We start from the raw sequence: 22,312 nt of genomic DNA, 5'->3' as shown, positions 1-22,312 counted from the left end.
CTTCTTACTGGTAGATATTACTGTTTTCAGCAGATATTGCCTATGTTTACATTTCTTTACTAGCATTAAAACCTTTCTAATAAGTACATCTGTGCTCAACAGTTGTGAGATCTAATTACAGGAACTGAATAAGATAAATCCTATTATTTTCTGGAGAAACAATGGTCTGGATTCTTTTCTGGGTGCAGCAATAGGCAGCAGGGAGCTAGTTGTAGCTCCCTAATTCTCAGGTCAGGTCTATGCTCCAACATAGTTTAGAGCAGCTCCAGCAACTGGTAACAGCTCCCAGCATGCCATTAACTAGCTGAGAATAGCTAGAGTACAGCAGCCTTTCACCTAAATCTCCCATCTGCCTATGGCACATTCCCTTCATGAGCTGGCTATGCCTGCTGAGGATTCCCTGAAGAATTTTCAGCTAGAAGATTCTCTGCCCTTATGAGCTGCTCGAGCAGGGCAAAGGGCCTCAATCATTGGAGAAAATCTGGGACTGTCTACAATGAGTTCTTTCAATGGGTTTAGCTTTTGAGGAGCCTACAAGAACAAATACGGGCACAGTTCCTCTAAAAGGAGAGATCCTGTTTAAAGAATTCTGAAATATCACCTTGAGCTGTGCTGCCATCAGATCACATAGGCTACACAAAGTCAGGCCTGGTCAATACGTGGATCATAGATCTTCATTGCTAAAGAACAAAGCACTAGTGAATTACTAAATGGAACTCTTTCCACCAAGTCAGTATGGAACCAGTGTTTCAACATGGTACACAGGGATACTGTGCAGTTGGAAGTGACACCTTTTAAATGGCACATAAAACAGACTCCAACCACTTTTGGTCATAAGTTCTCACTGTTTTCTCAAAAACATGTGCCTAGTTTCTGGTGTCTTGGACAAATGCTAGTTTAGGTAATTACATTCTCCCTATACTCTGAAATGCCTACATCCCTTCACAATTATACACTGTTGGGGTGCACTGTTAAATATCTGCATTTCACTTGAGAGATGGCCGTCATTCACAGGCGTCCTTGTTCATCTTTCTAGCTTATGAATTTGTTCAGGATCAAATGGTGCTGTGATAATGTAAATACAAGTTATTTCAGAAATGTCACCCTTCATTAATCCTAAATACTACGACTTCAATCTTAGGAACAATAATGATCTCAGGATAGTAAGCTTAGCACTAATTCTAGCCAGAAAACGAGAATTCTATATACAAGATTTCTAAAGTGCCCCCAAAGACATTTTGTTTAGTTTTTACTCTGAAGTTCCAGACATGAAACTTCATTTATTAGAAAGTCGTATTTCCTCTTACCAGTTATATAAGTAGTAAGCTGAGTTTTCATTAAATGAGGTATGAACAATGAATATGTGGGTTTTTTCCTTATAGCAAATAAATTGCTTATAGATTGTTTAAACACTTACTTTAAAATATTTGAATAGCGTTAGTAGAACAACTAGCCATTTCCCCTCTGCAGAGCAAGGTGTAGGAATCCTGAGGGCTACTGCACTCCAAGGCTGTAGTAAAAGCCACATGAGGCTGCTCAGCCAGAGGCAGGATTTTTCCCTCCTTCCCTTGTCCCCTGCAAAGATCACCAGAGTTGATCTCAAGTCTTTTTACTGAATGCACTTTCCATGCCTCCTTCCCCACCTGCAGAGAAGGAAAAAAAGCCTTCCTCTTTGTAAATTGCTGACATACTAAGGGAACTGCTTGCTACTATCCTTCCTGTATGCATAGCAAGAAAACAGGAAATAATTTTGTAAGCTATAAAGTTTTATTGCCAAGAGTTGGGAATGACATTACACACAAGTGTCAAAACCATCAATTAATTATGCAAGTTCACCCCCTAAAAGTGACAGTAAAATCTTTAACAGCTCACCTAATTATCACATATTTTGTTTCTGCCACATTTTTTTTTAAAAAGCTATTAGGGAAACATTTAATAACATTTTAAAAAATGTATTTGTACTCGTTTTCCACCACTTGTAAATTTGGGTTGCCTTAGTTATGAGTCTTTGGGGGCTCACTAACTCTGCTTTCCTGACATCCTATTTTCTCTCTGCATGTCTAATATGTCTCACTGGAATTAACAGTTAAGAGTTGCAACAAGCCAGCACTGCAAGTATTTTGTGGTTGCACTGGCTCTTGAGGCTTCTCCAGACCTACCTACCTTCTTTCTTTGTGCACCTACAGTTACAGGAGCTCTTCTGATGTTGCGAATGATGTTTCACCAGGACTGCCCACCTGTAATTCCCCATCCCCATGTTTCCAGACTAATTACAGGAGTGTTTGTGGAGATACAGTAAAAAAATTTCACATTTGAGTCGGTGCTCTTATTGGTTGACAGAGTAGTAGTAAATAAGCACTATCACTGGTTTTGAGAGCACAGTGGACAAATGTTAAGATCAGTTTTAAAACCTTTGCCCCAATTCATGCAGAGAGTATAAACTGTCCAAAAATAAAGTATCAATACAATATGCTTGCTGGTTTGTAATAAGGACCATTGTTTGAGTAATACAGCATTCTAGTAAGAATTGCATACCCACATACTAGCTGGATACTTTACAAGCACAAGTCTGAGCTGACCGCTTTACCGACAATTGGCAAAGCCATGGGTTCGGCATCTCTTCCCAGATTAAGCCTCTTGCTTTGTATGGTTTTAGTCCTTTTAATTGCCCTCTATTTCCCCCCTCTAAACTGCATTAGTTGCTATGGAAACAAGGCTATCACTGGTATGGGTGGACTTGGAACTTTTCACAAATGACAATTTATGTACTGATTTGGGATGGATAGGCAGATTAGATAGGTAGAGAGAGAGAGAGAGAGAGATACTGATTGACCATGGGAATGGAGATAAAATAAGGTCTGGACATTCAGCTTTTTGTTCTTAGAATCATAGAATATTAGGGTTGGAAGAGGCCTCAGAAGGTCATCTAGTCCAATCCCCTGCTCTTCTTGTTGTTGTTTTTTTAAAGGGTTGGACATGTGTGGTTAACCCAATACCTACATATATATTCAGAGGCAGGGCTTCTTGTGGAGAGAGGGGAAAGATGCTCAAGCAATAAGTTTTCTCTTTTCAGAAAGCCAGAGAGCCTTCAGCCACTACCAGTGTTATGTCTTCTTCATAAGTGACCCGCTCTTCCCAACCTCAATCCATTCTTGAATCTCAATCATCTTCAAGGCAAGCAGATGGGTGGCTTCTCTCCTGCTCCATTTCAGTTTGATTCAGAACTCTTCATCAGGTCCTGTTGCTCTCATGACTATCAAATTTGAAGGTGGTTCTGGTTTATACCAGAGAGCTCCATGGTGTTTGTAAAATCCCAAGTCTCACAATCGGTAGTTTGTGGGGATTGAACCTTGACCTCTGAATGTAAAAGCATGAACATTTACTGCTAAAGGGACTTGGTTTAATACACTGAAAGCAGTAATGGATTCATAATATCTGTTATGTGATCCCATGACCAACATTGGATTAAACTGGATTACATATGCATCATCCCTTCTTGCCTCTATTGCTATAAAACGTTAATATCCTATTGGAATAGGGAGGAGGAGGACCTTGCTCATTCCAATATTTTATAATTCTGTGATGCAGTCCTCTGTGCTGCACTAAAAACCAAAAATGTTGCTAAGTATGAAAGCAAAGAGATCTCCAGGACCCCACGGAAAACTACGACTCTTCCCCTGCCCAAACACCGCAGTGTTGTGCCTGACAATTTTTAAAAAAAACAGAGACCAGAGGCATGAGTTGTCTGTCAGACCACTATTTACAGGTAGCATGACTTCCAGTCTGCCCTCGGGCCTCCCCTGCCTGCCTTCTCTGCCCTTTTTCCCATCAATAGGGTTGCTGATTCCTTCCATTGCTCTTAATTCTTTTGCACCTCTCTCACATCACATCAGAAAGTTCTCTCTGCCAACCCCCAGCCCTTGCTCACCACAACATCCTCTTCCTCCTGCCCTCCTGCTGCAGAGCGTCTCCGGCACAAATCAGGGTGGACTGATTTTAATAAAAGTGATTTAAATCACTGATTTTAATCAGGATTTAAATCAGCAAAGCAGGAAACCTTGAATTAAATAATCAATATTAATCTTGTTTTATGTTTGTACTTCTTAGTTATTTTCCTAAAGAAAGATGGATTGTCATAGATTGGTAACCATTAAAACATGTTGATTAGCAGCTAAAGAGAGCCTTTACACTAAATTTGGTGCTTCTTTTTACTAACCAGGAGGATACACTATACCTATTCACATTTATTTAAGCTTAATATATAGCTTAATTTACATTTATTCAGATTCTTAATTTTTACTAAGAAAATGGTTAATGAAGCATTTATTATTTTACTAGAAGATTAATGTTTTACTTGTGATTTCTCTCAAGCTTTATTTGGATGAAAATTAAAATTCAATTCAAAATGCACAGGCTCTCAGTATCACTTCTGGATTACTCCAACATCCTTTTCTCTGCAAATGCAATTTTATCCTGCTCATATCCATTCAGAACGCTGCTGCAAATGATCTTCCAGCCCACTGCTTTGATCATGTCACTCCTCTCTTTGTAACCCCCCTTCTCTACTCTATAAAACATAACCTATTTGTCTTCATTCAGTATTGAGATATTGACTCCCACCTCTGGTCAACCCATAATCTCAGCCTCCATCACCCGCTTGTTAAATTTTCCTACAAACACCTTTGTGCTTTCTCCCACGCTGCCTCTCGTGCTTGGGGGGTACTTCCTGTAAACACCCACAAAGCCCTTTCACTGTTCTACTTCAAACCCCTCCTTAAAACTCTCCATTGCTGTGATGCCTACAAAAACTTGAAAACTGTCAGACTACTGGTGTGGTGAGATCACTACTTGATCAATATTGTCTCATTGTTTCCTTGTACTTTCCCATTGGTCTGTCTGCATCATTTTGTAGTCTCTTATCTGATGCTTAAATTATAAATTCTTTGGGGAAGGGCTGTATTTTTGTTCCGTGTTTGTACAATGCCTAGCACCATAGGGTCCTGCTCCATGAATGGGGTTCCCAGAGGCTACAACAATACATATAACAATAATAAAAGTGAATAGAAAAAGTTAAGAAACAAAAGGCACTGGGTATATACGTGTCTCTCTTAGGATGTGCCTACACTGCAACTGGAAGTGTGCTTCCCAGCATGGTTAGACAGACACACCCTAATTCTGCTCAAGCTAGCGTGCTAATAACAATGTAGCCAGAGATGGCATGGGCAGTGGCTCAGGCTAACTGTCTGAGTATGTATCCAGGGTGTCCAGGAGGGATTGTACTCAGATGGCTACCCAATCTGCCACCCATTCTATCCCCATATACATGCCATTTTTAGCATGCTAGATTAGGCAGAGCTAGTGTAATTCTTTCTACCCACACTGGGAAATATGCCCTTAGACTGCTCTATGTTCTTATGTGGCTGGCACAGGAAAAACTTTAGCCTGTGGTGAGGTGAAAGGGCATATGTAGAAAGAATGGTATGAAGAATCGACTTCTGACTGCTCTGAACCCAGTAACATATGCCACTGTGGCCGAGCCCCAGGGAAAGAAAGAATGCTCTTCAAATTCAGCTAGAGAGAGGACAATCAGCTATGACCTCCTAAGGTATGTCTACACAGAAATTAAACACCAGCAGCTGGCCCAGATCAGCTGACTAGTTTAGTCTGCAGAAGAGAAGAATGAGGGGGGATTTGATAGCTGCTTTCAACTACCTGAAAGGGGGTTCCAAAGAGGATGGATCTAGACTGGTCTCAGTGGTACCTGATGACAGAACAAGGAATAATGGTATCAAGTTGAAGTGGGAAGGTTTAGGTTGGATAGTAGGAAAAACTTTTTCACTAGGAGGATGGTGAAGCACTGGAATGGGTTACCTAGGGAGGTGGTGGAATCTCCTACCTTAGAGGTTTTTAAGGCCCGTCTTGACAAAGCCCTGGCTGGGGTGATTTAGTTGGGAATTGGTCCTGCTTTGAGCAGGGGGTTGGACTAGATGACCTCCTGAGGTCCCTTCCAACCCTGATATTCTATGATTCTATGACTAGAGTTTGCAGGGCTTGAGCTGCGGGGCTGTAAAACTGCTGTGTAGACATTCAGGCCTGGGCTAGAGCCCAAGCTCTGGGACCCCACAAAGTGTGAGGGTCCCAGAGCTCGGGCTTCAGGTGAGCCCAAACATCTACACAGCAATTTTTAGCCCCACAGCCTGAGCACCAGGAGCCTCAGTCAGCTAACCCAAGCCAGCCATAGCCGTACTGCTAGTCTTTTCTTCCAGTGTAGATGTACCCCTAGAGTGGACGAGAGGATGACATGATGTTGTCTGGAGTGGAAGAGAAGAACCATTAGGCCCTAGGGAAAAAATCTGTATAGAGAGATAAAGGGAGAGACAGTATGACTGGGTGAGTGGGGTGACTGGATGGATAAGACATTATTTTGGCTAAAAATGAAAAAAATTGATCTGTGAACCACAGAGAGAATAAAATAGAAACCTGTGATATAATTGGTTTTCTTTTATAAAGATTGATTTTTCAAAATATAATACAATTGGGATACACTTTCAGAGAAGCCTTAAACTGGTCTCTGCTTGAGCACACACATTTTTTGAGCAGCAATACAGCACCGATAGATTCTAACATCTATGTAGGTAGGCAATACCATTTACATCCATTAAATCCATTTCTTTTGTACATGTAAAGTCATGCACACACGTGTCAGAACTGATCAGCTGCACACACAAGTGTTAGTGTTCCAAATGTAGTACTGCAGGCGTTACACTCAAAGTTCTGCACTTGTACAGACCATATTTTGCTAAACTGTGCCCTTAAAATTTAGGGTAGAAGGAAGAAATATCAAGAAGTTCATGTAGGAGGGTACAGTCTCCTTTCAAAGCATCAAAGCGTCAAAGAGCTAACATTCTACACACTACACAACAAACTCTATTTACCAATTGTTGTAAATTTAAAATCTTAGTTTTGTTAAAAATTTGGTTTAGCTATCAATGAAAGCAATTCATGTTAGAGCCATAAAAATGGCACATATCCCACCGATTTCTACCATTCTGTCTAAAACCATCTCTTGGTTCATTTGCACCCAGGAGCACTGATTCTGAAAGCAGTATTTCAGTTGCTTATGTATGAAGAACTAATCCAGCCATTTGGATGCTTTCTTTACTGATCTACGTCACATTGGCCGAGTTACCAAAGGACAAAAGAACAATAAATGCATCATGACAAAATGTTGTATTTACAGCCTGTGTACATGCATAGCTCAGCTGCACAACCATCTCTTGCCTACACTCTGAATTCATTTATATGCACCAAATCAGCCTGCAGTTATTCACTAAAATGTTGGCTTATAACACAATAGTTTAGGGATATGTAGACTTCCTACCAGAAGTACAAAGCCACAGTCCTGAACTGAATGTATAATACATATACCAGAGTATTTACATTGTGTCGAATTGAAGTCTAAATAAAATAGCACATTTTAAATTTACAGAACTTGCTCTTTTGTATAGAGCTAGTCTTTCTTATGATATATCAAATACCTAATTTGGTAATGAGAGATGCCAGTATTCGTGATGTTCTTGGAAACATCTCATATACTTAAAAAAATCTGATGAAACTTACATCTCTTCAAACATTTTAAGCATTTTCTTAATTATCAAATCTCTTGTATGTTTAAACAAAGTTTTTTTCCTTCACAGCTTGCCATTTCTCCTTTTTCAATCATGCAGTGAAGTCATAACGAAGCAATTATGAAATCACAATCATTTCAATAGCAGCAACAGCCTGTGCTCCTCATAAAATTTAGATACTGAAAAGACCTAATGCATCGTCTAGTGCAGCTCCCTGCCTATGCAGGATTGGATTGCTCCCCAATTCTACATTTATTAGGCCTGGTCTACACTAAGAAGGGGGTTCGAATTAGGGTACGCAAATTCAGCTACGTGAATAGTGTAGCTGAATTCGAAGTACCCTAGTTCGACCTACTCACCCATCCAGACGCGGCGGGGTCGAACTCCGCGGCTCCCCCGTCGACTCCGCCAACTCCTTCTGCCAAGGTGGAGTACCGGAGTCGACCGCGGCGCTTCCGGAGTTCGAACTATCGCGTCTAGATCAGACGCGATAGTTCGAACTCCAAAAAGTCGAACTCTCCGCATCGAACCGGCAGGTAAGTGTAGACGTACCCTTAGAATACTGTTCAATTAATTTTAAATATCACAAGTGATGAGGCTGCCACCACTTCTCTTGGGAGACTGTTCTACATCCTAGTATAGTAGATTATACTGCCAGGATTATTTTTTCTGCTGTTCAACCTAAATTTTCAATATTAAAATTTCATCTAATTACTTCCAGTTTACTTATACCATGCTGAATAATTATTATTCTTCCTTAATATAACACCCTTCAAATAACTGTAAATTGAGCTTTGACACTGGGTGGTAAATGGCAGGTTTGACACTGGGTGGTAAATGACTAGAACTGATATGTCCAAGCTGCATTTCTTCAGTGTTGGTCAGATTATTGCATGTTTGTAGGAGGAAGGTAAGACTCCTTCTCTGAATGAAATTATGACTATTTTGGTCAGGTGTAGCAACAGTTGTTCATGATGCTGTTTCACAAGCCAAGAAAGGCATCCAATATCCTGTACCAAACTAACCAATTCCTGATGGCTAGATTGAGGGACAGATGGAGACAGACGACATTTTACCCATTTATATTTTTTAAAAGCAAATTATATATGTATATAAAACTAACCATAGTTGGGAAGTTTTGTTTTGCTTGATGTGACTTTTATGCTAACGAATGATGTAATTTCTGTATAACCATTAACTTAAAGTTATGGTTAACGCACCATGCCCTGAGCAGTGGCAGTCACAGGTCAGGGAGTTGTACAAAACTTGGCAGCTCCGGCTGGATGTCTGAGGGTATTTGGGGTGGTACCTGGGTAAGTGCCCCCTAGGGCTCTTGGTATGGCTGGGTAGGAAGTGTGGGGGCTCTTGGAGTTTAGGTGGCTCATAGGGAATAGAGAGGGTGCTGGGACTGTTGGAGACCGGAGGCCACTGGGAGGGAGTAGGGAATTTACGGGGGGGGAATGGTTTTCAGGAAGATTGAGAGATCTGGGGTTCCTTGGGGTTTGAGGGTTACAAGGGGCAGTGGGTGCTGGAACTCCTGGGAGGCAAGGACTCATAGGAAGCTACGGAGCCCCCTGGGGGTGGGAGGGCTAAAAGGTGCTAAACATGCTGAGGCTGCTGGCTGACAGGGGGCTGTTCAAGCAGCTGGGGTTGGGTTGCTGGGGTGGTTGCACTGGTGGGAGCCAGATGTGGCTGACCATAGGGGGAAGAGGAAGGGAGCATGAGGCCACGATGGGACCCCTTATCTTGCACTGCTACAATTGTATTATCTTCCAGTCACTAGGGCTATCTATAGGCTGCTCATTTTTTGCCCTAACCTATCATGGGGAGCAGGGAGAAGCAGCATCTGGCTCCCTGTTCAGCAAGTACCACAGTGACTTCTGACAAACAAAAGACACAACTGCAGCAAATGCCTGCTGCTTTCGTGCCCTCAGTTGGATCATGAGATGCCAGTTGAGTCATGACAAAGCATGACAGGGATGCTGGATGCGTTATACTTGGCAGCCCTGCATATTTGATTATATCCATATGCTTCCAGCCTGTGTATGTTCCTTATCTTCTTAGGTCTCTATTCTGCAACATGCTGTGCCAATGGAGCATTCAAGGACTTCAGTGGGCGTCAGTGAGGATGCTGCAGAGTGCCCATGAACTGCAAGATCTGGGTCTTAAGCTGTAGGCTTCTGGGGGAAGGGAGTATGTTTTAATAGAGTTTGTAATGCACCTAGAGCAACAGGACTCCAATCCTGAGAAAGGCTTCTAGGCAATACTGTTGTGTAAATACTGAAAACAGCAATGGCAATGCCTGGTAAAGTAAACTATATGCCACTAATGTTTACAGGATCAGCCCCTTTGGACAAGACATTATATTAAGGGCTCAATCCTGCAAAGTGCTGAGAACCCCTGTGAGGTTCTGAGTATATTCAATTTCCATTACATTTAAAGAAAATTGAGGGTCACTAAATATAGGAGTGCTCAGCATCATACAGGATCAAGGCATGAGGCCTCAGTTCAAGAAAATATCCGTATTCGGGATAGCAGTTACACACATGCTTAAAGATAAAGTTAAGCATATACAGTAACTCCTCACTTAACGTAGTAGTTATGTTCCTGAAAAACGTGAAACGATATTAAGCGAATCCAATTTCCTCATACGAATGAATGTAAATGGGGGGGTTAGGTTCCAGGGAAATTTTTTTTATCATACAGTACAGTACTATAGTTGGGAGGTGCCCCCACCTTACTCCACAGAGGCACAGCCCGCTGGCATTGTAAGCCTGGTCTACACTAGGTGTTTAAATCGGTTTTAGGAGCGTAAAACCGATTTAACGCCACAACCGTCCACACTAGGAGGCACCTTATATCGATTTTAATGGCTCTTTAAACCGGTTTCTGTACTCCTCCCTAACGAGAGGAGTAGCGCTAGTATCGGTATTACCATATTGGATTAGGGTTAGTGTGGCCGCTAATCGACGGTATTGGCCTCCGGGCGGTATCCCACAGTGCACCAGTGACCGCAGGCAGGTCGAAAAACATGCCGCTTCTATGCTGAGCTGCATGCAATTTTAGGGGGCTGCGCCACAAGTACCCCACCCCTGACCGTGGATTCCGAGGTGGGGGTTGTAATCTCTGCCATGTCTGAGGATTATGCAGACGGGGAAGATGAAGATGAAGAAGAGGAGGAAGACCTAGCAGAGAGCACACAGCACTCCGTGAGCCCCAGCAGCCAGGAGCTTTTTCTCACCCTGATGGAATTACCCTCCTCCCAGCCCTCCCAAGCAACTATCCCAGAGGCCATGGAAGGGACCTCTGGTGAGTGTACCTTTGCAAATAGCAAACATTGTTTTTTAAGCAAGCGTTTTTTAATGATTGATTTGCCCTGAGGACTTGGGATGCATTCGCAGACAGTATAGTTACTTAGAAAAGTTTGTTAACATGTCCGGGGATTGAGAGGAAATCCTCCAGGGACATCTCGATGAAGCGCTCCTGTAGGTACTCCAGAAGCCTTTGCAGAAGGTTTCTGGGCAAGGCAGCCTTGTTCCGCCCACCATGGTAGGACACTTTACCACGCCATGCATGTAGCAAGTAATCAGGTATCATTGCGTGGCAAAGCATAGCAGCGTATGGTCCCGGTGACTGCTGGCATTCAAGAAGCATCCGTTCTTTATCTTGTTGTGTTATCCTCAGCAAAGTGATATCATTCAGGATAACCTGGTTAAAAATCAGGAATTTAAGTAAGGGGGGTGGCCATTTTTCTAATGGGTTCGTGGACTGCAAGCTTAAAAAAAAACCTTTCCTGCACGTAGCGAAGCGGGGGGAGGGGAGGAGTGAAATGCTGATGATCTTTTTTGTGTTTGGTCACCGGCGATCTTCCCCAAGCTACCAGCCACGCAGTGGGTGTGGGGGGGTGGGAAGGCTGTTGATTAGCAGGGAGCTAGCGTGGTATTAGCCATGCGTTGGGGGGAGGGGTACATCACTACAGAAGCCGAAAGACAGTGGCTTACCATGGCTGCATGCAAGCTGAATTCTGATGCCTGGACCTGTGTCTGTGAGATCTGTAACTCCAGAGCTGCAAGCACTCACTATTAAGATGAAAAATGCGACCTTGTAGGGAAATCACATGTGCTAGGTGAATAGTGCTGTTCACTGTGAAAGAGTATAACCATTGTTCTGTAAAATGTATCTTTCTAAATATTTATCTCCCTCATGCAGCTGCAAATTTTTCAACCATCCCTCCTCCATCCCAAAGGCTAGCACAGATAAGGCGGAGGAAAAAGAAGACGCGAGATGAGATGTTCTCGGATATTATGGAAGTTACACGCAATGAAAGAGCTCATCTGAATGAGTGGAAGGACGTGGTATCAAATTACAGGAAAGAGGCCAGTGAACGTGAGGACAGGAGGGATGAACGTGAGGACAGGAGGGACAACCGAGATGAGAGGTGGCGGCAGGAAGATCAGCGGTGGCGGGATGCAACTCTGGGGCTACTGCGTGATCAAACTGACGTGCTCCGGCGTCTGGTGCAGCTTCAGGAACGGCAGCAGGATCACAGAGTGCCGCTGCAGCCCCTGTGTAACCACCCTCAACCCTCACCATGTTCCATATCCTCCTCACCCAGATGTGTAAGAACGCGTGGGGGGAGGCTCCATGCACCCGCCCACTCCACCCCCGTGGACAGCCCAACCAGAAGGCTGTCGTTAATGTGAAATTTTTTTAATGGCCTTCTCCATCCTTCCTATCCTCCTCCCAAACCACACCCTTACTTCTCTCCCTCTTTTTTAATGAATTAATAAAGAATTCATGATTTTTAAATGAGAGTGACTTTATTTGCATAAGTAAGCTGTACTCGAAGGGGGAGGGAGAGTTGCTTTCAGGGAATGAGTCAATCAAGGGGGGGTGGGTGTTCATCAACAAACACAGCAGTCACACTGTACCCTGGCCATTGATGAAGCTCCTTTTCAAAGCTTCTCTGATGCGCACTGCTTCCTGGTGTGCTCTTCTAATCTCCCTGGTGTCTGGCTGCGCGTAATCAGCGGCCAGGTGATTTGCCTCAGCCTCCCACCCCGCCATAAAGGTCTCCCCCTTACTCTCACAGAGATTGTGGAGAATACAGCAAGCAGCAATAACATAGGGGACATTGGTTTGGCTGAGGTCTGAGCGAGTCAGTAATGTGCGCCAGCGCCCTTTAAACGGCCAAATGCACATTCCACCACCATTCTGCACTTGCTCAGCCTGTAATTGAACAGATCCTGACCACTGTCCAGGCTGCCTGTGTATGGCTTCATGAGCCATGGCATCAAGGGGTAGGCTGGGTCCCCCAGGATAACGACAGGCATTTCAACATCCCCAACTGTTATTTTCTGGTCTGGGAAGTAATTCCCTTGCTGCAGCCGTTTAAACAGAGTAGTGCTTCTGAATACGCGAGCGTCATGAACCCTCCCTGGCCATCCCACGTGGATGTTTGTGAAACGTCCCTTGTGATCCACCAGTGCTTGCAGCACCATTGAAAAGTACCCCTTCCGGTTTACGTACTGGGTGCCCTGGTGCTGCGGTGCCAAGATAGGGATATGGGTTCCATCTATCGCTCCCCCACAGTTAGGGAATCCCAGTGCAGCAAAGCCATCCACTATGGCCTGCACGTTTACCAGAGTCACAACCTTTCGTAGCAGCAGCTTAGTGATTGCTTTGGCTACTTGCATCACAGCAGCCACCACAGTAGATTTTCCAACTCCAAATTGATTCCCGACTGACCGGTAGCTGTCTGGCGTTGCAAGCTTCCACAGGGCTATCGCCACTCGCTTCTCTACTGTGAGGGCTGCTCTCATCTTGGTATTATGGCGTTTCAGGGCAGGGGCAAGCAAGTCACAAAGTTCCATGAAAGTGCCCTTACGCATGCGAAAGTTTCGCAGCCACTGGGAATCGTCCCACACCTGCAACACAATGCGGTCCCACCAGTCAGTGCTTGTTTCCCGGGCCCAAAATCGGCATTCAATGGATAGAATCTGCCCCATTACCATCAGGATCTCCAAAGCGCCGGGGCCCGCGGTTTGAGAGAATTCTGTGTCTACGTCCTCATCACTGTCATCGCCGCGCTGCCGTATCCGCCTCCTCCTAGCCTCGGTTTGAAGGTCCTGGTTCAGCATATACTGCACGAGAGTGCGCGAGGTGTTTAAAACATCCACGATTGCGGTATTGAGCTGAGCAGGGTCCATGCTTGCTGTGCTATGGCGTCTGCACAGTTCACCAACCAAAAAAGGCGCGAAACAGTTGTCTGCCGCTTTCAGGGAGGGAGGGGTGAGGCTGTACCCAGAACCACCCGCGAAAATGATTTTTGCCCCATCAGGCACTGGGATCTCAACCCGGAAATGCCAAGGGGCGGAGGAGGCTGCGGGAACTATGGGATAGCTATGGGATAGCTACCCACAGTGCAACGCTTCCAAAATCGACGCTAGCCTCGGACCGTGGACGCACACCACCGATTTAATGTGTTTAGTGTGGCCGCGCACAATCGATTTTATACAATCTGTTTTACTAAACCGGTTTATGTAAATTCGGAATAATCCCGTAGTGTAGACGTACCCGTAGACAATGAGGCAGGCAAGGAGGCTGAAGGTGCCGTAGGCTAGGAGAAGCACGTTGCACAGCAGCAGCTTCCCTTACTCTACAAGTACCAGGGGTGGTGGGCTCAACCCTCGGCCTGCCCACTCTACTCTTTCCCCCAAGCTCCCACCCTTAACCCGCCTCTTCTTCCCCCCTTTCCCCTTTACTCCGCACGCAGCATCCTCACTCCTTCCCCCTCCCTTTCCTGCCTGCGGCAATCAGCTGGTTTGTGGCGTTCGGGAGGCGGCGGAGAGAGGGGAAGCCTGCGCACTGAGTTCTCGCTCCTCCCCCCTCCCTCTTGAACGCTGCAAGCCAGCTGATTGCCGCGGGCAGGAGGGGGAAGGCGCTGAGGGTCTGCTGGCAGGCGGGAGTTGTGGGGGGGGGGAGTTGTAGGGAAGCTGATGGGGGGCTGCCAGCTGTGCACAAAGCAGGCAGCCAAACAATGTTATAGCAAAGCATTGCACAACTTTAAATGGAGCATGTTCTGTAATTGAGCAGAGACGCAAGATCGAAACAACGTTAAGCGAGAGGACGTTAAGTGGGGAGTTACTGTACATAGGTGCAGTTCTGAAAAGGGATGCATATAAGTATATGTTTAAGTGATTTACTGAATTATTCTACTAGTGCTTTTCACTTCCATCCATTAACTTTGGAATACTATCAATAAAGCAATCAAGTTTGCATGGAAGGTTTATTCCTTAAGACCAAGCTGCTAATTGCTCTTGGATTTCTGTTTAGTGTTTTTCCCCCTCAATATTTACTTCACCTTTGCACAATAATCATTCTTTTGCTTTAACAAACAGGAATAATACCTCATCACAGCAAGAGCAAGCAAAAGGAGAAGATATATTCTGAAGGAGAAAGCTATTATACAGACACATGAATCTTAGAGAGTAGCAAATGGAACATATGAAAATACCGGCCTGTAGCACACCGCACACTCACCCCTGCAGCGCCTCCTGCTGGTCGTCCTCAGGAATTAGCTCTTCGACCCAGGAGCGCCCTCTGCAGGCCGGTGATCCGTGTGCTGGTGGCCCCCGTGTCCCTCCCAGGACCCCGGGGTGCCTTATCCCAGGGTTCTGCCTCCTGCAGTACCCCACAGTCTTACTGGATTTCCCCACCCCAGGGGAACCCCCACTCCCTATCTCCACATCGCCTCAGTCGTGGCTACTGCCAGTCTCTGTTTAGCCCCCGCACCCTGGGGCAGACTGCAGTCTATCAGCCAGTCATCACAGGCAACAAGGGGTTTGGACTGTCTGCCTTTACCCACCCTCCGGCTGCCCCTCTGCAAGCCCAATACCTAGGAGGCCTAGAACTAGGCCCTACGGCCTGGGGAGTTGCTGGCCTAGGGCTTCCCAGCTCCCAAGGCCTTTCCCCAGATCTGCCTCCCACTAGGTCCCCTGGGTGAGTTCCCCAGCAGCCAGGCCTGTCTCCCTCTCAAGTCAGAGAGAGACTCCTGCCTCTGGCTTCCCTGGCCTTCTTATAAGGCCCCATGGCTTAGTTTGGGACATGGCCCCAGCTGCAGCCACTTCCCCCAATCAGCCAGGGTTTTACCTTGGCCAGCCCCAGCCCTCTGCAGGGCTTTTCCAACCCCTCCAGGGCCGGAGCGGGTGCTCACCCTGCTACACGGCCACATACATGTCTTCTTAAAAAATAAAGTGATCTTTTATTCCAAAATGCCATTCTGGTAAAGTGATATTTTAAAATATTTATCTAATATACTTAGACAATCTCTCTCTCTCTCTGTCTGCATATGTGTGTGTGTGTATATATATATGTATAATGTTTTAAATGGATGACTCAGCTGATTATCTACTATTAACTACAAATTGTTATGGAAATCTTAGGTACATTATTCACAAATTAATAGGAACATATTAAGTTTTTCACCTATAATGTATTACCCATTAGCTGTAAGAAACAAAGCATCTATTTCATTTAAGTCCTTGCAGGTTCCTTATCATCACCAGATTAGATAATGTTGAAAGTGTTTACAACTAATAGATTTTAAATTATTAAAATTGTTAAAAGACTTATCAATCCAAAACCACAAGATCTTTAAATATTTTAAAATTTGACAGAAGACAAATAGCTCTAGTGAGTTAAAGGCTATCTTGGATATAGCACAATTTGTCTCAGACGATCAAGAAGATTTATAGACCCAAGCTGCTATAGGATAGTAAGGGTGTCTGAGGTATACAAATCTTATTACTGTTATTTATTTTCCATCTCTTAAATTTAACTGCATTTATTTTTAAAGAACAAAATAAATTTTTATGCGCCTATCCAAAATATATGAATAAAGAAAAAACCCTCTGTATAGTGCTTTTTTAACTGTACAAACCTTTCCAGTGCTCTTTATCTAGCTTTGCCTTTAGATAATTAATAAAATAATTGATACAAAAATTTAACCCTTCAAAAATATTTTTTAAATAAGAACAATTTTTGCTGTGTAAATATCGAATTTTTGCAGTTGCTTTCGTTTGATCAAGAACACCGTAAGGGACAGTTTTACTCTGCATTTTCAATTAGATCTATTACATGAAAACTGCAACCTCTACTAATAGTACCTCGGAAACCAGGTATTTGAGAATTAACTTTAACTGAGAGATCTTACACTTGAACTTTTGCTTTTCTGTGAGAAACATGACTTTCTTTAATAACTGGCAACATAAGTAAACAGTTTCCAGACCTAATGATCTGCCCAAAAGACAGTACAGTCAGAAGTATGTTCAGCTGCTGTCAATCACAGAATCATAGGATTGTAAGGAACCTCAAGAGGTTAACTTGTCCAGTCCCCTGCACTCATGGCAGGACTAAGTATTATCTAGACCATCCCTGACAGGGGGTTGTTTTACCTGCTCTTAAAAATCTCCAATGATGGAGATTCCACAACCTCCCGAGGCAATTTCTTCCAGTACTTAACCACCTTGACAATTAGGAAGTTTTTCCTAATATCCAACCTAAACTGCCTTTGCAACAGTTTAAGCCCATTGCTTCTTGTCCTATCCTCAGAGGTTAACAAGAACATTTTTTCTCCCTCCTCCTTGTAACAACCTTTTTATGTACTTGAAAACTGTCATGTCCCTTCTCAGTCTTCTCTTCTCTAAACTAAACAAATCCAATTTTTTCAGTATTCCCACATAGGTCATGTTTTCTAGACCTTTAATCATTTTTGTTGCTCTTCTCTTGACTTTCTCCAATTTGTCCACATCTTTCCTGAAATGTGGCACCCAGAACTGGATACAAGACTCCAGTTGAGGCCTAATCAGCATGGAGTAGAGCAGAAAAATTACTGCTTGTGTCTTGCTTACAAAACTCCTGCTAATACATCCCAGAATTATGTTTGCTTTTGCAATAGTGATACACTGTTCATTCATATTTAGCTTGTGTTCCACTATGACCCCCAGATCCCATTCCGCGGTACTCCATCCCAGATAGTCATTTTCAATTTTGTATGCATGTAACTGATTGTTCCTTCCTAAGTGGAAGTGCATTTGCCCTGACTGAATTTCATCCTATTAATTCAGATGATTTCTCCAGTTTATCCAGATCATTTTGAATTTTAATGTTCTCCTCCAAAGAACTTGCAATTGCTCCCAGCTTGGTATCATCCACAAACTTTATAAGTGTACTCTCTATGCCATTATCTAAATCACTGACAAACATATTGAACTAAACTGGACCCAGCACTGATCCCTGCGGTTGGTGCCCTGGCCATTCTAATTTTGTCCCTACACACTTGTGTTATTTGTTTATATTCATTCTTTGTAATTTGACCTAGTTTCCACTTTTTGTAGGACTCTTTTTTGAGTTTCAGATAACTGAAGATCTCCTTGTTAATCCAGGGTGGTCTCTTGCCATACTTCCTATCTTTCCTATGCAGTGGGAGTTTGCTCTTGTGCCCTTAACAACGTCTCTTTGAAAAACTGCCAACTTTTCCCCCTTAGACTTGCTTCCTATGGGATCTTACCTACCGACTCCCTGAGTTTGCTAAAGTCTGCCTTCTTGAAATTCCTTACAGTTATTGTGCTGTTTTCCCTCCTCCCATTCCTTAGAAAAATGAACTCTACTATTTCATGATCCCTTTCACCTAAGCTGCCCTTACACTTTCAAATTCTTAACCAGTTCCTCCCTATTTGTCTAAATCAAATCTAGAACAGCTTCTCCCAGTGCTTTAGTGCTTTATAGTAGCTTTCTCCTCCTTCTGAAATTAAAAATGGTCTCCAATAATTCCAACACCATGTCTATATTATAGTAGGTCTTATTTCTTGTTTAAATAAACAAACAAACAACATTTATTTATAAGGTGGCCTATGACTAAAAAGTTCTGCAGTAAAAGTTTCATGTACAGCCTCCAATTTCTAAAACACAAAATATGGTCTAAAATTAAAAGAAACCTTAGAAATACAGCCACTTCTCTTAGCGTCATATTCTCAGATGCAGGTCTAAGTTGTATGTGTGGGTGGGGGAAATAATAAAAACTTGGGGCCAGATTCTGTTTGATGTTATGCAGGTCTACGCAGAAGTCTTGAGAGAGGAAACATGCCATCTTCCCATGCTTGCATCCCTTTATTATAATTTGATATTGATATTGTGATAGCACCTAGAAGCTTCAACCAGGACATTCCCACACAGGGTAAAAGAGGCAAAAAGGCATTCCTTGAAAATTGGAAGTCATATCCTAGCCAGAAAGATAGAAAGGAGCATAAACCCTGGCAAGTCAATTATGAAAGTATAATTAGGAAGGTCAAAATTAATTTGAAGAACAAAACCCAGCAATTTTTAAAAATATATCAGAAGCAAAACATCTTCCAAACAATCAGTGGGGCCACTGGACAATCAAGTTGCTATAGGAGCATTCAAGGAAGACAAGACCATTGTGGAGAAGCTAAATTAATTCTTTGCATCAGTTTTCACTGCAGAGGATGTGAGGAAGATTCTCACACCTGAGTCATTTTTAATCTTGGAAAAACTAAATTTGATATGTAAACTATTGCTTACATCATCCTCTATACCAGATGACTGGAAGATAGCTAATGTAAGACCAATTTTTTTTTAAGGCCGTAGAGGCGATTCTGGCAATTATAGGCCAGTAACCCTAACTTCAGTACCAGACAAATTGGTTGAAATTATAGTAAAGAACAGAATTATCAGACACACAGATGAACATGTTATGCTGGGGAAGAGTCAACATGACTTTTGTAAAGAGAAATCATGTCTCACCAATCTATTCAAATATTTTGAGGGTGTCAACAAGCATGTGGACAAAGGTGATCCAGTTAGAATGTACTTGGACTATCAAAAAAGCTTTTGACAAGGTCCCCCACCAAAGGCTCTTCAACAAAGTAAGCAGGGTAGGAATAAATGGTCAGTTTTCACAATGGAAAGTGATAAGTAGCAAGGTCCCCGAAGGATCTGTACTGGGACCTGTGCTGCTCAATGAATTCATAAATGATCTGGAAAAGGAGGTGAACAGTGAGGTAGCAAAAATTCTAGGAAGTCTAAAGCTGAATGTGAAGTTACAATGGGATTTCACAAAACTGGGTGACCAGGCAATAAACTGGCAGATGAATTCAGTGTAGACAACCACAAAGTAATGCATATTGGAAACAATCCTAATTATACATATAAAATGACGGGGTTTAAATTAGCTGTTACCACTCAAGAAAGATCTTGGTATCCTTGTGGAAAGTTCTCTAAAAACATCTGCTCAATGTGCAGCGGCAGCCAAAAAAAGCTAAGTGAATGTTAGGAATCACGAGGAAAGGGATCAATAATAAGAGAAAATACAATAATGTCTATATAAATATATTGTATGCCCAAACCTGGAGTACTGAATGCAGTTCTGGTTTTCTCATCTAAAAATGATATATTAAAATTGGAAAAGGTACAGAGAGAAGGGCAACAAAAATTATTCAGAGTATGAAAGAACTTATGTAAAATGAGAGATTAAAAAGACTGGGGCTCTTCAGCTTGGAAAAGAGATGACCAAGGGGTGATATGACAGAGGTCTATAACATCAAAAAAGGTGTGGAGAAAGTGAATAGATCGTGTTATTTACCCCTTTACATAACACAAGAACCAGACGACACTATGAAATTAATAGGCAGCAGGTTTAAAACAACACAAGGATATACTTCTACACATAATGCACAGTCCACCTGTGGAACTCATTGCCAGAGGATGTTATGAAGGTCAAGAGTATAACTGGGTTCAAAAAAAGAATTAGATAAGTTCGTGGAGGATAGGTCCATTAATAGCTATTAGCCAGGATGGTCAGTGATGCAAACCCAAGCTCTGGGTGTCCCTAAACCTCTGAGTGGACGGATCACTTGATATTTGCCCTGTTCGGTTCATGCCCTTTGAAGTACCTTGCACTGGCCACTATCAGAAGACAGAATCGTGGGCTAGATGGACCATTGGTCTGACCCAGTACAGCCATTCTTATGGTTTTACGTATTGCGCGCAGGGTATCTTGCTATAGTACTATCCCTCTCCACGTCCCTACCATGAGTTGTGGTTTAAAAGCCACAATATACCATATTCCCTCTTTGGGCTGACTGAGCTCTTGAATGTTGATCTAGAGTGTATGATGCAAGAGTTCAGCTGTTCATTCAGGCCTTTGCCTGAGGGAGCAGGTTTCAATGTGTTCAGTTTCAGCTGCAATTTTGAGGGGACTTGCCTAGTTTTTGGTGTTTTAAATAAATTCACAAGTACTTAGAGAGGCTTGAATGGGCATTTTCTTTATACATCAAAAAATTAATATCCACCAAACATTCTGTCTAATTTGTTTTATTGTGGAAATGAACCCACTATATTATGTGTATACAGTGCTTAATTTGTGAGATTAGAGAAAATGAAACATTTAAGTACTCACAGTAACACGTTCCCCTGAGTGGATTTCCAAGGTACCTGTTTTCAGAGTCACAGCTGCAGAAATAAAAATGAACTGAATTACTATTAAACACATTTTATAATTTTTTAATACAACATTAGAGTGAACATTCCCCCCCTCAAAATATAAGGGGGCAGTTTTAATTTATTAGAGGTGGGGATGAGTAAATGTTTAAGACATTTGATATAAAATAGATCCAAATAAATGCAACAGCGCTGTCTTTAGCTATGTATTAAATTCACAGGTAATTTGAGATCTGGAATATATATCTTGAGAAGTTAAGATGAGAGTTCAAAATCTTCAAAATTGTTACATCGTTCATTTTGTTTTGTGTATTTCCTCAGAAAACATGTTCTACAGCAGTAATATACTGTACAACTATTCTCTGTTAACATGCATAGTTTCAACCAAATAGTTTAAAAAACAAAACAATAAACCAATTTTTAAATAATCAATTTTAAAACAACACTAGTAGAGGCAAAATAAAGAAAATGCTATGGTGCCTTTCAAAATTCATATCTGCTATATCTGCTCTAAATGACAGCTATCATCATTTCCTCTTCATGTTCTCCATAACTCACTTCTTAGCATGGAGGCAATGGGGGGGGAGAGGTGGAGTGGCCATGGCTACACACACTGTAGGGATGTAGGATACAAATAATAAATGAGATTATTCAAAAACCGTTTATGAATATTCTTTGTCATAACTTTTATGTTTATTCCACTGCTAATGTATAACCAACATCTACTCAGAGGTATGCAGTCACAATTCAAATACATCTTGAGAAACAGACTTTTCTAGAAAAATACAAAACCCAAAGAACTATGCTATGGCTTTAGGTTACAGCTGTGGAAGCCAGTAAATAATTAACAAGGTTTTGAAGAGATCTTAATGAATGTTAGTTAGCATGAGTTAGGTTAACTGTGACCCTGGTGACGTGAGGAAGCAAGATAATGTAACCTTGCAATGTGCAGTCTTGCAGTCTTGTTTTCTAGTGAGATAGCAGAAACAAAATGTATTTGTTGCTTTACTGTCTGTATTATTGCTAGAAATCGTCTGAAATAATGGTATAAATGATGTAATTGTGGCTTTAGGACACCGCTTCGACACAGCCCAGAGGAAGCGGTGGACACCCTTCAGCGGCACCATTTTGCCCAGGTTCCTGTTATGCTGAAGGGGTAAGAGTCA

General features: G+C 42.6%; 1 protein-coding gene across 26 annotated transcripts in view; it reads right to left on the bottom strand.

Annotated features, from left to right (window-relative positions):
* The window catches only part of ATRNL1 (attractin like 1), a 1,032,651-nt gene that overhangs the window by 512,732 nt on the left and 497,607 nt on the right, over positions 1–22,312 (bottom strand). For all 26 annotated transcript variants that reach the window (XM_039547653.1, XM_039547651.1, XM_039547655.1 and 23 more), the window contains one exon: positions 21,106–21,158. In XM_039547653.1, coding sequence (XP_039403587.1) covers positions 21,106–21,158 — 53 coding nt within the window. The remainder of the gene's footprint in view (positions 1–21,105; positions 21,159–22,312) is intronic.

This window comes from Mauremys reevesii, linkage group 7 (genome assembly GCF_016161935.1).
Source record: "Mauremys reevesii isolate NIE-2019 linkage group 7, ASM1616193v1, whole genome shotgun sequence".
Taxonomy (NCBI): Eukaryota; Metazoa; Chordata; order Testudines; family Geoemydidae; genus Mauremys; species Mauremys reevesii.
This window is presented reverse-complemented; position numbering and strand designations above follow the sequence as displayed.